Source organism: Nicotiana tabacum, chromosome 22 (assembly GCF_000715075.1).
Source record: "Nicotiana tabacum cultivar K326 chromosome 22, ASM71507v2, whole genome shotgun sequence".
Taxonomy (NCBI): Eukaryota; Viridiplantae; Streptophyta; class Magnoliopsida; order Solanales; family Solanaceae; genus Nicotiana; species Nicotiana tabacum.
In genome coordinates, this window is record NC_134101.1 from 27,600,832 (window position 1) to 27,613,057 (window position 12,226).

Sequence of the window (12,226 nt, forward strand, 5' to 3'; positions counted from 1 at the left end):
TCTATCTGAAACTATATGCATTCCTTTCCTAACACCAAAAGTACCCTTTATCTGGATGAAAAATCACTCCCAAGATTTATTATTCTATAAATCTACAATTGCATATGCAAGTGGAAGGATTTTTCTAGTTTGTACAAAGTAGATATTAGGATTCATACAATTATACAAATCTTATACACAGTTATACACGAATATACAACTTTATACATACTGCAAATCTTATAAAAATAGCAGCTCTGAAATCCTATACACGTTTATACATGAAACTACAACATTATACAAACTGCAGAAACAAGGTAGATGCAGTCAACTCACCAGCTCCATCCTGTGTGCAAGCAGTCAATATGGTACCCTTATATGCTGCTTTAAGGAAACTTCCGTGAATAACCATTATCGGCCTGCAATGCTCCCAACCCTTGATAGATGCATATCGCGAAACATATACGTAAAGAAAGCATCCATCTTCTGATTTGTGCAACTTTGTAACCGTTCCTGAATTTGTATGCTCCAACATATACAAATACCTCGGCAACTCCTTATATGAATCGCTCGGATTCCCTATTATCATTGCCATTGCTATCTCTTTAGCTCTCCATGCTTTTATGTAGCTCACTTCAACCTCGTGTTGCTTTTGTATGTCCTCTATTATATCATTTGTGGTGTAAACATTTTTTGGATTAACATACTCGTCCTTTACTATACTAGCAATTACACCCGATGTAGCTTGACATTGTGCTAAGTATTTTTTACCATAGCCGCATGTGTGATTATTATTGTAACTTCTCACCTTGAATATGTTTGCCTTGTAAACGACAGAAGATTTGAAATTTCAAGAACAATTGTCATCCACACACATAAAGTGATACCTAGGATTAAAGATCATTCAACTTCTAAATACACTTGTATACAAAAATATAAATAGATATATACTAATTTTAATACCTCTATACAAATATATACTACTTTATACATATTTATACATATATATAACAGAATATACAACTATTGCCATACTTTGTTGCGCTTGATCTCTTCACCTTGAATTGGAACCTCTCGCGTACAACCAAATTTTTCATCACACTGACAACTGTCTCTTTATCTTTGTAAACTTGATCTTCCTCAACCAATTCATTTAACATATTATCTATTATACCATAATCGGTGTTTTCAATAAATTCGATATCAGGCATAATCTCAATGCTATCAATTGTGGATGCATCTTCAATATCATTTACACATTTGCCTTTATCTATACAACTGGAACTTGTAGCAACCAAACAACTGGAACTTGTAGTAACCAAACAATTATCATAAATCTCGTTCACAGTCACATACAACGGGTACTCAGTGAAATCCAAGTTTTTCTTCTTTAATTCAATATACACCCGAACACCAATATCGTTGTAAATCAGGATCGATGGAAAACTATCCTTTGGGAGAAACTTAATCTCTAATGTATTTAACTCAGAATCAACTCTAATCCGTTTCGAAATTGTTTCAACTAAATTGGTGTAGCTGAATGTAGACTCGATTATTACACAATCGCCGACGAAATTAATAAATTTGTTGTCATCCCATTCACTACTATGAAGAGCGTAAACTGGATAAAGCTTTATCGAACAAAAAGCTGAAATTAAAATTGCAGCAAAAATAAAAATCGCGCTGATTGCATAATTTTTTTTTCACTTTTCGTGTTTGATTTGTTGTTAATTCGAGATGAAGAAGAATTTTTAGGTTTTTTAGAGTTACATTGAGTGTAGAATCGCATTTTTGTAGATTTGGGGAAGAAAAATGGAAAGAATGAGAAAAAATCCCGCTGAAAGAGAGAAAATCCCGTTTCTGAATCCCAAAAATAGAAATAACGCCCCTTTTTCGGATATGGGCCTGTTATTTTTGGGCTACTTGGTTGTAAATTGAAATATGAGATATAAAATTTAAAAAGTAGGAAGCCCAATTATTTTTATGTGAAATTTTTCCTTAATTAATTTGAATTTCTAAATTGGAAAAAGAAAAGCAATATTCAAAGGTGTCCAATGGTTGTTTACTCCGCGTCTCAACTCTAAGATTAATCTCTTGGACTAAAAAACTTAATAATTTAAATCTCTTTGGGAGACCTGGGGGTGGGTGGGGAGCAGAATTAATATGGTCCATTTTTCTATTTTCAATAATAAAATGTGGAAAAAGAATAAGTTCATTCCCACTGTGGCATTAAAGTAATACCTTTTTAAAATAAGTAATTCATGTAAAATAACTAGTGATGGTGTGCCCGGGCTATGCTCGGGTCCAACAACTATCTATTATTGTTACTAATAATATTAGTTTTAGATGTCACACACTTTTGCATTTAAATCTGCCGTATTGGTTATGCAGATGGTGATAAATATACACTGCAAGTATAATACATTGAAAAAATAAGATATTTCATAGTTGTAAATCACAATTACTTTATTTTCTCTAGCTGGTTTGCCAATGGAAACACTACTTTAATGCAAGTGACAGAAGAAAACAATGTAAGCACTTAGATAAATTTGTACTAAAGGTATCCATATTAAATAGAAAAGAATGTAGTTAGACAAGAGAACCAAGAATGTTGAATTTTTCTTGTAGTTATATAAAACATACCATATGTTTCACGCTACCAAAGTACATGCAAATAACCAAACAAAGCATAACCTAATCCTTTTGATAACTAATGCTATAACGAAGCTTTATCCCGACTATATCACTTTTTGTGCACTTAAAGTAATACTCACAGATTAGCAGATATAATGGACATTTTTTTCTCTATCGAAATTATCAGAATGAGTAGCAGAATTATTAACTAAATGTCTATATAGAATGAGCACATATGGAAGAAGATTTTATATGGAGATGAGGAACCATACGAGCTATTAGCCGTGAGTCACAGGCAATATCAACACAAAAATTATTTATTTTACATCAAAGTGTACGTTCACCAACAATACGTAAGCCCAGACACGAGTCCAACATTTGGAAGCTTCTTAGTTCAATTCTTTGTTAGTTTTATTTATATCATATTTATTTATTAAGCTGGAGTTTGTTCTTCCCACATTGACCCAAAGAAAAAGATAGTTCGTGTGTTATATTTCATATATAATCCTAATTTATCTTTTGAATTCAAGCAGTGGCGGGTTCATGTTACAGAAGTTGGAAAAAACCCTATTTACAAAAATTATTTTGAGATCTTCTAAAACTATTTGAGTAAAATGTGATTGGGTTTGGGGTGGGGTGGGGTGGGGGATTTTATTAAGTAATAGTAACCTTACAGACTTATTCAATTAACAAAACCAATTCCAAGCATAGTTATCAAAATGAGCCTAGGCAATGGACTAAAAATACAATTAGCAAATTAAAGGACAACTAAAGTAGTAGACATGTAATAGTGATGCAAATCTTCATATACATCAAACCAATACTTTTAGCGGAAATGACATTATCATACGCTTGTTGAGCAAGTGTTATCTCTTTTAGCAATTGTAAGATGAGCATGATTCAGTCTAATATTTAAAATTCTAAAATGTACATTAAAATTATGACATCTCGACAACTCTTCGTTTTGATAAATTAATTTTCATTTTTTAAATTTTTATGCATGATTTATTTTATATTTGGCTGGAAAAAGTATATACTTGATGTCGATATTTGTGAAGTAAGACAATTGCACCTATATATTTTTGTCTCATGTCCCTGTAACGTCCAATTAATATAATAGTAAATTTTTTATCAATCACATATAATTCTCTTCTTATCCAATCTAAAATCACAAATGCGATATTTAATTTTTCAACACTATCATCAGTACATTGAAAGTCACCCCGAGTGCCCAAAAAATTAGGTGTCATTAAAAATAAGTATTATGATAAAAGTTGTAATCAAACTAAGTTTACTATAATGGTGCATATTTCTTGAATGTGGAAACTCATATCATGCTTATTGTAATTGTGTGATTTTTGATAATTAGTTTTTATCATTTCTTTTTTTGTCACCTATATGTTAGTGACATCAATTTTTGTTTATAAAAGTTGTAATGGATGTAGGTTTTTGTAATACATCTTAACATCTAGAATAATCCTAGTAAGTGTTTGGCTTTTCTTATTATGTTTATTTGAAGGAAAAGCTAATATTTTTTCGCGCTTTAACGCAATTTTAGATAATATCAAGTAAGATTTAAATCCTAAATATTTGAACTACCAAAATAGTCATAAGAGTTTTAGTGGTATGTCTTCTTTTATGCTTTTGCTATATTATTTTAACAACTGATTCAATTATTTATATTGTTGTATACTTTAGTAGTAAGTGAATTATGCAGTATATGACACAAAATTATTTTATGTAATATTTTAAGGGATAAGTTTTATAAATAGAGATGTGTACTCTGCCTAGATAACGTTTTATGTTCTTGCTCTTTTGCTTTGAATTTATGTTAATTATTAAAAATGGATTCAACATTAAAATCTTCCTGAAAAATTAAATTTTATCACTTGTTCTTCAAATTAAATTTTACCAATACAAACGGTAGTTTTAGAATATTTTAAAAAATGGAGGAACTCCAAAGCTCTCAACTGAGTTTTAAAAAACTTTAAATGCTCTAGATTACATTTCAAGCATAGTATAATTTATTTTTTTCACAAACGTTTAAAATTATTGAGCACATATTAAACAATATATACAATAGAAAATGGGTTATAATTTACCTTGCTCACAGTATATGATGGAACCTAATAGAAAACCTTTGAAATTTTATCCTCATCCCTTTATACAAAAAAATGAAAATCCTTATAAATTGTACCATCTTACGTGGCTTAGTGGAGAATAAGTGACTAAGCCGTTGTATATGTAGTCAAAGTAACCCTTTGTTTACTTATTTTGTATGATGGCAATTGTAGTAATAATGAGCTAATCAATGGACGAACAATATTCCTTCAAGCTTACCCCAAGCCCCTCAAGACCTCAACTGCCTATGTAGGATGTAGGAAATCGTGTAACAAAAGTAGTACCCTCTACGTTCTAGTTGCATAACACATTTTCCCTGTAGATATTATTTCAGTAATTCTTATATAATTAACATGTGAACCAAACAGACCTCGAAAAGTACTTGCACCTTCTTTGTTACAATATATGTTTGCTGAAAGGGAAATTGTGTAATATTTGAAACTATAGGAAAGCATGCGTCATAAGCCGAAACCTGAGGGGAAATTTTGTGAAACTATCCAAAAATAGAAAAGGAAACGAAGAGACACCCCCCTGTCGTTGTGGGAACAAGTCGGTAGTTGTCTGGTACAACCTCAGATGAACTAATTCCTTTCTCTGTCGTTCCTACAACGATAAATTCAGCAAATCTGAGTACTCCAACTGTCCTTTTCGCTTACTCTCATCAGCATTATTTCTCCTAGGCACATTCACAAACACATAGCAGGTGATTCAGCTCAACACCAAAAGATTCTGCCTAACCCTATTCCTCGTCTCATTTCACCTAAATTTATCTGAATATTACTTGATATTGAATTCCAAGTGGTTGATCCAAGATTTTAAGTTATTTACAGTTAGTTCCTACGTAGTATAAGTTGTAACCAAAAAAATTGTGTAATTATTTCTGTTTCAGCTGAAAAACCATATTCGGACTAAACGTTTCTGGTTTTAATTTGGGTTCAACTGATTTTGTGATTTTTTTGGGGGTGCTATCGTGTTTAACTTGCGTGCCTTGTTTAATTCTTAGTTTAATTGCAGAAAATGTCGAGCCTAGTGGAGAGGCTTCGCGTGCGAACAGATCGAAGACCCATTTACAGCTTATTTGATGACTCTGACGATGAAGTTGATAAGAAGTCTCAGCCTAGCCAGGAAATATTTGAAAAAATTATCCGTCCAGACGCGGTAAATTGCTCTTGATTATTGCTTTTCTATGCTATTTCTTTGCTGTACATACTTATATCCTGGTCTAATTTAGGTTCTTTGCATGCCCCTTTTTTGTTGCACGATAATGATCTTTATTAGTTTTACTTACATTGGAGAAAATGATGAAAGTGAATTTCTATTATAGAAAGATGAATCCTGTCAAGCTTGTGGAGGAGAGGGCGATCTTTTGTACTGTGAATCGTGTAATTATGCTTACCATCCTAAGTGTTTACTTCCACCACTAAAAGCTCCTCTTCCTAGCAGCTGGAGGTGTCCTGAATGTGTATGTTCTCTTCCTCTGTAAAGCTTGAAAGTCCATCCGTACTATCAGAATCTTTCTTTTTCACTATGATTTACCATGTATATGTAGGTGAGCCCCCTAAATGATATTGACAAGATATTGGATTGTGAAATGCGCCCAACTGTTGCTGATGATAGTGATGCTTCCAAGACAGGGTCGAAGCAAGTGTTTGTTAAACAGTATCTTGTTAAGTGGAAAGGATTGTCCTATCTTCACTGCATATGGTATCTCTTTGTAGCAATCCTTTCTTTGCTACTTCTTTATTTGCTCTCTATTCTATCTGCACTGGTGACAATTTACTATCATATTGGAGCTTCTTTTAGTACATTCAATAATGCTTTGCTTCATAGGAGTCTCGTTTTCCTTTTATTTTTTATTTTTATATTTTTTTATTTTTATACAAAAATTTTAGCCAATTGACCTTTTCCCAGACTAGTGCTAGATTTTGTAATTTATCAGGCTAATAGATTTTTGTTGCTCCTTGTTACCAATTTTTCTTGTCCCCATTTTGGTTTCCTCTCCTAAATCTTTTGAAACTATGCGTATTGATGTTGTTGAAGTTATATTCTCCTATCACTGTTGCAGGGTGCCTGAAAAAGAGTTTCTGAAAGCTTACAAGCTGCATCCACGTTTAAAGACTAAAGTGAATAATTTCCATCGTCAAATGTCATCAATGACTAACTCTGAAGAGGACTATGTTGCTATTCGATCAGAGTGGACTACAGTTGACCGAATTCTTGCTTGCAGGTCTTGTTTAAAGAGTAGAATAGTAGATTTCGATTGAGCTAGATCAGTCTGAATTTTTTTCTTTCAATGGTTAATTTATATGCTCTTTTTGATGACGGTGGTGTCCGGGTTAGCTTGCACACTTCGACTATTCCATTGAGTACCTGTCACCTCCCACCAACATAGGTACTTTGCATTTGTTGTCAATTCTTAGAAGGATTTAGATAGCTCTTATGTAGATACTTCACTCATTGCATTAAGGATGTTGGTGCTAGTGGAATGTTGCGATGCGTCTTAATGAAATATAAGTTATTAAGTGGCCAAATGTGCTAGAATCAGTTTTCATAAACAGACATGGAGTGACGATGTTCACCCATGTGAAGATTTTCTGACCTTACAACATATCCATACAGGGTTTCTTTTAGAAAGTTTCTCTAGGAAAGATAGTACATTTGATGCTCGCGGTTTTGTGCTAAGACAATTTTTTCCCTCTTTTGAACCTTACTCTTTCTTCTTTCTCTTTTTGTACCTTAATGGTACTCATTAATAAAATCCCTATTTTTGTGCTGCAGAAAGAACAAATAATCAATATATAAATTTTTGCAGAGGCTGTTATAGCACCTATTTTCTTTAGTTTTATTTTTCTTAAATAGTTCATGTGCATGTGGCCTTTGGTGTATTATTTGGAATTTAGTGTAAGTTTCAGGTTAATTGCACTGAGTAACTATGCTATTGAACTTACAGGGGAGAAGGTGAAGAGAAAGAGTATCTTGTAAAGTGGAAGGAGCTTCCTTATGATGAGTGTTACTGGGAATTTGAATCGGACATTTCTTCTTTTCAGCTTGAAATTGAAAGATATCATAGAGTTCAGTCTCGATATGACAAAGTTTCTTCCAGTAAACAAAAAAGTGGGCCAAACGAGACCACTGAATCAAAACCAAAACCCAGAGAATTTCAACAGTATGAAAGCAGTCCCGAATTTCTTTCTGGAGGTATCCTCGATTTTCCTTCATTAAATGCCATTCTATTCATCTGAAAGAGTTCTATTAATCTTCATTCATGATTGAAATAAAGGCTTGCTGCATCCGTATCAGCTGGAAGGGCTTAATTTCCTACGTTTTGCTTGGTCTAAACAAACACATGTGATACTTGCAGATGAGATGGGGCTTGGTGAGTTTATTCTGTTCTTCCACTGTTCTAATCCTTTTGTATCCTTTTCTTATATGATTACTTCGATGTGACTTCTAGGTGAATTACTGTTTCGATTTATCTTTTTCGATATAGTTTTTTCTATTACACTGTGGCTTTGTTCTTTTCTGATGCTTTGTAAGGCTTGCAGGCAAAACAATACAGAGTATTGCTTTCCTAGCTTCTCTTTTTGAGGAGGATATCTCTCCTCATTTAGTAGTTGCTCCTCTTTCAACATTGAGAAATTGGGAGCGGGAGTTCGCCACTTGGGCTCCTCAAATGAATGTGGTAAGTTGGGATTTCTTTCGACTTCCGTATCATGAATATTTGATATAGTTCTTCTAAAGAGAAGTGATACTGTAGGTTATGTACGTTGGTTCTGCACAAGCTCGTGCTGTTATTAGGGAATATGAATTTTTCTTTCCTAAAAATTCTCTCAAGCACAAGAAAAAGAAATCTGGTCAGACAGTTGGTGAAAGTAAGAAAGAACTAACAAAATTTGATGTCCTCCTGACATCATATGAAATGATCAACATGGACTCTGCCTCTCTAAAGCCAATAAAGTGGGAGTGCATGGTAATTACTTTAATTCTCAAGTGTGTTGTTTGCTGTTTATATGTGCTTTGCCTCCAAGGTTGCTGACATTTGTATTTAGATTGTTGATGAAGGTCACCGTCTCAAAAACAAGGATTCGAAGTTGTTTTCTTCATTGAAGCAGTACTCTAGCAGACATCGTACTCTTTTGACTGGAACTCCTCTTCAGGTTTGTTCGTAGTTTGCATTCTATATAGGTGTTTGTCTTTCTTTTCTCTCTTAGATATCTTGTTACTCATACTATTTAAAGTCTTTTTATTGCATTAACCAAACAAAGCAAACTTTCTCTGAAATGTAATTCTACTGCTATGATCATATTCCTAACATTTTTATAGAAGGAACACCATTGGTGAAGGGCTAGCTGGGAAATAAGTTCGTCAATGTACTTGATCCTTTGAAACACTGGGTCTGATGCTTTGTGAAGCGCAACTTGATTATCACACACAAGTTTCATTTGACTAATCTCTCCAAGTTTTAAACCTTTAATAGTTGCTTGATTCATATGAGTTCACGGGTTTCCAGTGTTATAGCCCGATATTCTGTTTCTCCACTTGATTTTGCAACTACATTTTTTTCTTGCTTTTCAAAGATACTAAATTTCCCCCAACTAGAACAAAGTATCTATAGGTTGATCGTTTGTCCGAGGGTGACCCTGTCCAATCTGCCATGTCCTAGATCTTCATAAAGTAGTCCTTTCCCTGGAGCAAATTTTATTATCAAAAGATACGAATCACACATTCCAATGACTGTCACAAGGAGAAAAATATAGGGACTGACTAACAGGACTCACTATGAAAGCAATGCCAGGTCAAGTCAGTGTCACAGTGAGATAATTTAACTTGCCAACCAACCTCCCATATCTACCAGGTAGAAGCTTAACATTCGGATTCATGGAAGTATCAATTACAAGTTGTCATTCTTGTCTCTTTAAGAATATTTCGGGATACTTCCTCTGTGAAATAACAACCTGATCTGGATAGAACAACCTCAATACTTCTTTTTGAATTAAAATGGACAGCCTCAAACCTGAGTACTTTAAGAAGTACCTCAACAAATCAAAGGTCCATGGTCTGAACGTGTTGAAAAAGATGGTGCTTCAATTTGGTAATTCCCTCCTTATCATTACCTTAATGACTTTATCATTAGCATAAACCAGTATGAACCACCACATGCACTGATCAGGAGCAGAGTGTCGATAGACACAGAATGAAGCACTTCACTGCAAGTCGTGCCAAATTCCTGAATAACGTTGCTGAATTTGTCGAACCATATTCCTGGGGCTGCTTCAGGCCAGAGAGTGATTGTCGTAGCCTGGACACCATATTACCAGAGACTTCCTAAGCAAAAAAAACCCGGTGGTTGCTCCATATATACTTCAACTTCTAAATTCCCATGAACAAATGCATTTTAATGTCCAACTGGTAAAGACGCCAATGAAAAACGAAAACTATAGATAGAAAGAGACAGACTAAGACTAACACTAGATCAAAGCAGCAAGGATACTGACATATGTGTAATGTCAGGAATGCATGCCTGAACAGTGCCTGAACCCTAGGTCTGCTAATGCATGCCTGAACAGTGCTTTCTATGGCCGAGCCTCTTCCATCTCTTCTTATTCCTAAAATTCCACCACACCCATCAAGAGCCAAGCTCCCCGCGACCAAACCCTAGTAAATTCCCCCTGCATCCGAGCTCTTACGCGCCCTCACGCGCCGCCAACTCGCCTGACTTTCCGGCGAGTTACTGCCACACGCCGGTGCGTGTGGCCTTTTCCGGCGACTTTTCAAAAAAACTTTCTTCAGACAGCCTCTTCTCGAGGCATTTCCGAGCCATCCCGTACAAGTTTCACCAAATTCCGACGACTTTTTCTTTTTCCGGCCTTTAAACCCCAGATTCTGACGTTTGTTTCCTTTGTTTAGTACGAGAAAACCTTACTCCCTTCCTATATACTGTTTTCACCCACTGTGAATACTGTTATTCCAACTATTGAGGTTTTTTCCGGCTAGTTTTTCCGGGACAGTCGCATTTAGAATATGATGGATTGTACAGAGAGAAGTTCCTTTTTCTCTTTAGAATCCAGAAAACTGAAAAACATGTCTTTTATCAAAGCTGTCTCTTGGCCAGCCCTAGAACTTGGGGGAAGATGCCATCGAAAGCTCGACGTAGGACAGGAGCTGCACTTCTCGCTGTCCGAGGAGCACACTCTCAGGCGCAAGGGTTTCTTGGAATCTAGTCTCATTGGGTCTTTCTCCAAATGGGTTGGTTCTCCGGAGGCTGTTAGGAACTGGGCAGCAGAGGCATAGAACGTCAAGGACGGGCTGAAAATATCGCAATTGGGGGATACCCAATATCTCTTTCGTTTTGTTGACAAGTCTCAAGCTTCAGAAATTCTTGTCAGAGGAAACAGGTGGTTCGATGGGAACTTTTTAAATCTAGACAGATGGGTGGAGCATGATGGGTGTCTTGACCCTCGCTTCACTGGCGAAACATTGGTGGTCAACATGGTGGGTCTCCCGGTGCATCTTTGGTGTCTTGACCTATTCAAGAAGATAGGGGAAATCTGTGGGGTTTTTATTGATGTCACTTGCAGTTTACACGATCTCTCGCGAGTGAGGATTGTTGTGAGGAAAGGGGGCAGGATCCCCGTCTCCACTGTGGTGGAAGATGGCACCCTGAGTTATAGGGTTTGGTTGAGCCCTGAATTTCGCCCTATCTTTATGCCGGTGATAGCGACGGAAGAAAAGGGAAGGTCAAATAGAAGGGAGGGGAGGGGAAAACAGTCTCTGAGGGGAGGGGAGGGCTCACCGGATCACTGGATTAAGTCGGAAGCAGACGTTAGGTCGAGAAGAGACGGGGGGTTTGAAATTGGGGGAGGAAGACAAAATTATAACAGGAGGAGAAGACGTGAATGGGTCAGTGAGGCGGGCTGGAAAAGCAGAATGGGACGATCCTCTTCTACTTGTCATAGGGCCGGAAAAGTTTTCAGCAAGTATAGGCCTGGGCCTCCTCACATGGGCCCAACTACTTTCCCCAACTCCATTAGAATTGATCCTAAGGGCCCAGTTTATTTCAAGCTGCGCATGGCAAGGCTCCTAAGCATATGGGAACAGTCGTTCCTCCTTCCTCTGGCCATGGTGCTTCACACAGTGGCATTTCTTCACCGAGCTCTAGTGACTTGTGCCCCTCTACGATGGCCGCTGTTGCAGGGGCAGAACCGGCTAACGATGGTGCTGTTAATCCACGGCCCACCGCTTCTGATGGACCCGGTTCCATCAACCCCTCACCTGCTCCTGGGCTTAGTTGTGCTGAGGCCACACTTAAAGTTTCTTCTTCTTCTGGGGTGATTGTTGAGCATGCCCGAATTGATGTTAGTGTCGGACCAGTACTTTCAGTTAATATGACGCCAAGGGTTCCATGCTCTCTTCCACCATGCTACACTATTGATGGTTCTGGACATTCCTATAGCAGCGGGGTGTTAATTTCAGAGGTTGCTGTCCCTCAAAG

General features: G+C 36.4%; 1 protein-coding gene across 2 annotated transcripts in view; it reads left to right on the plus strand.

The window, feature by feature from the left end:
* The first annotated feature begins 5,272 nt into the window (after positions 1-5,272).
* The window catches only part of LOC107807123 (CHD3-type chromatin-remodeling factor PICKLE), a 31,555-nt gene continuing 24,601 nt past the window's right edge, over positions 5,273-12,226 (plus strand). The window contains exons 1-10 of one of the 2 annotated variants that reach the window (XM_075243719.1): positions 5,273-5,437; positions 5,749-5,892; positions 6,059-6,196; positions 6,284-6,438; positions 6,800-6,961; positions 7,685-7,932; positions 8,015-8,110; positions 8,280-8,416; positions 8,492-8,704; positions 8,784-8,891. In XM_075243719.1, the coding sequence (XP_075099820.1) occupies positions 5,752-5,892; positions 6,059-6,196; positions 6,284-6,438; positions 6,800-6,961; positions 7,685-7,932; positions 8,015-8,110; positions 8,280-8,416; positions 8,492-8,704; positions 8,784-8,891 (1,398 nt within the window). In that variant the 5' untranslated portion in view covers positions 5,273-5,437; positions 5,749-5,751. Of the gene's footprint in view, positions 5,438-5,737; positions 5,893-6,058; positions 6,197-6,283; positions 6,439-6,799; positions 6,962-7,684; positions 7,933-8,014; positions 8,111-8,279; positions 8,417-8,491; positions 8,705-8,783; positions 8,892-12,226 lie in introns of both variants that reach the window. The other variant, XM_075243718.1, reaches the window with a different exon arrangement.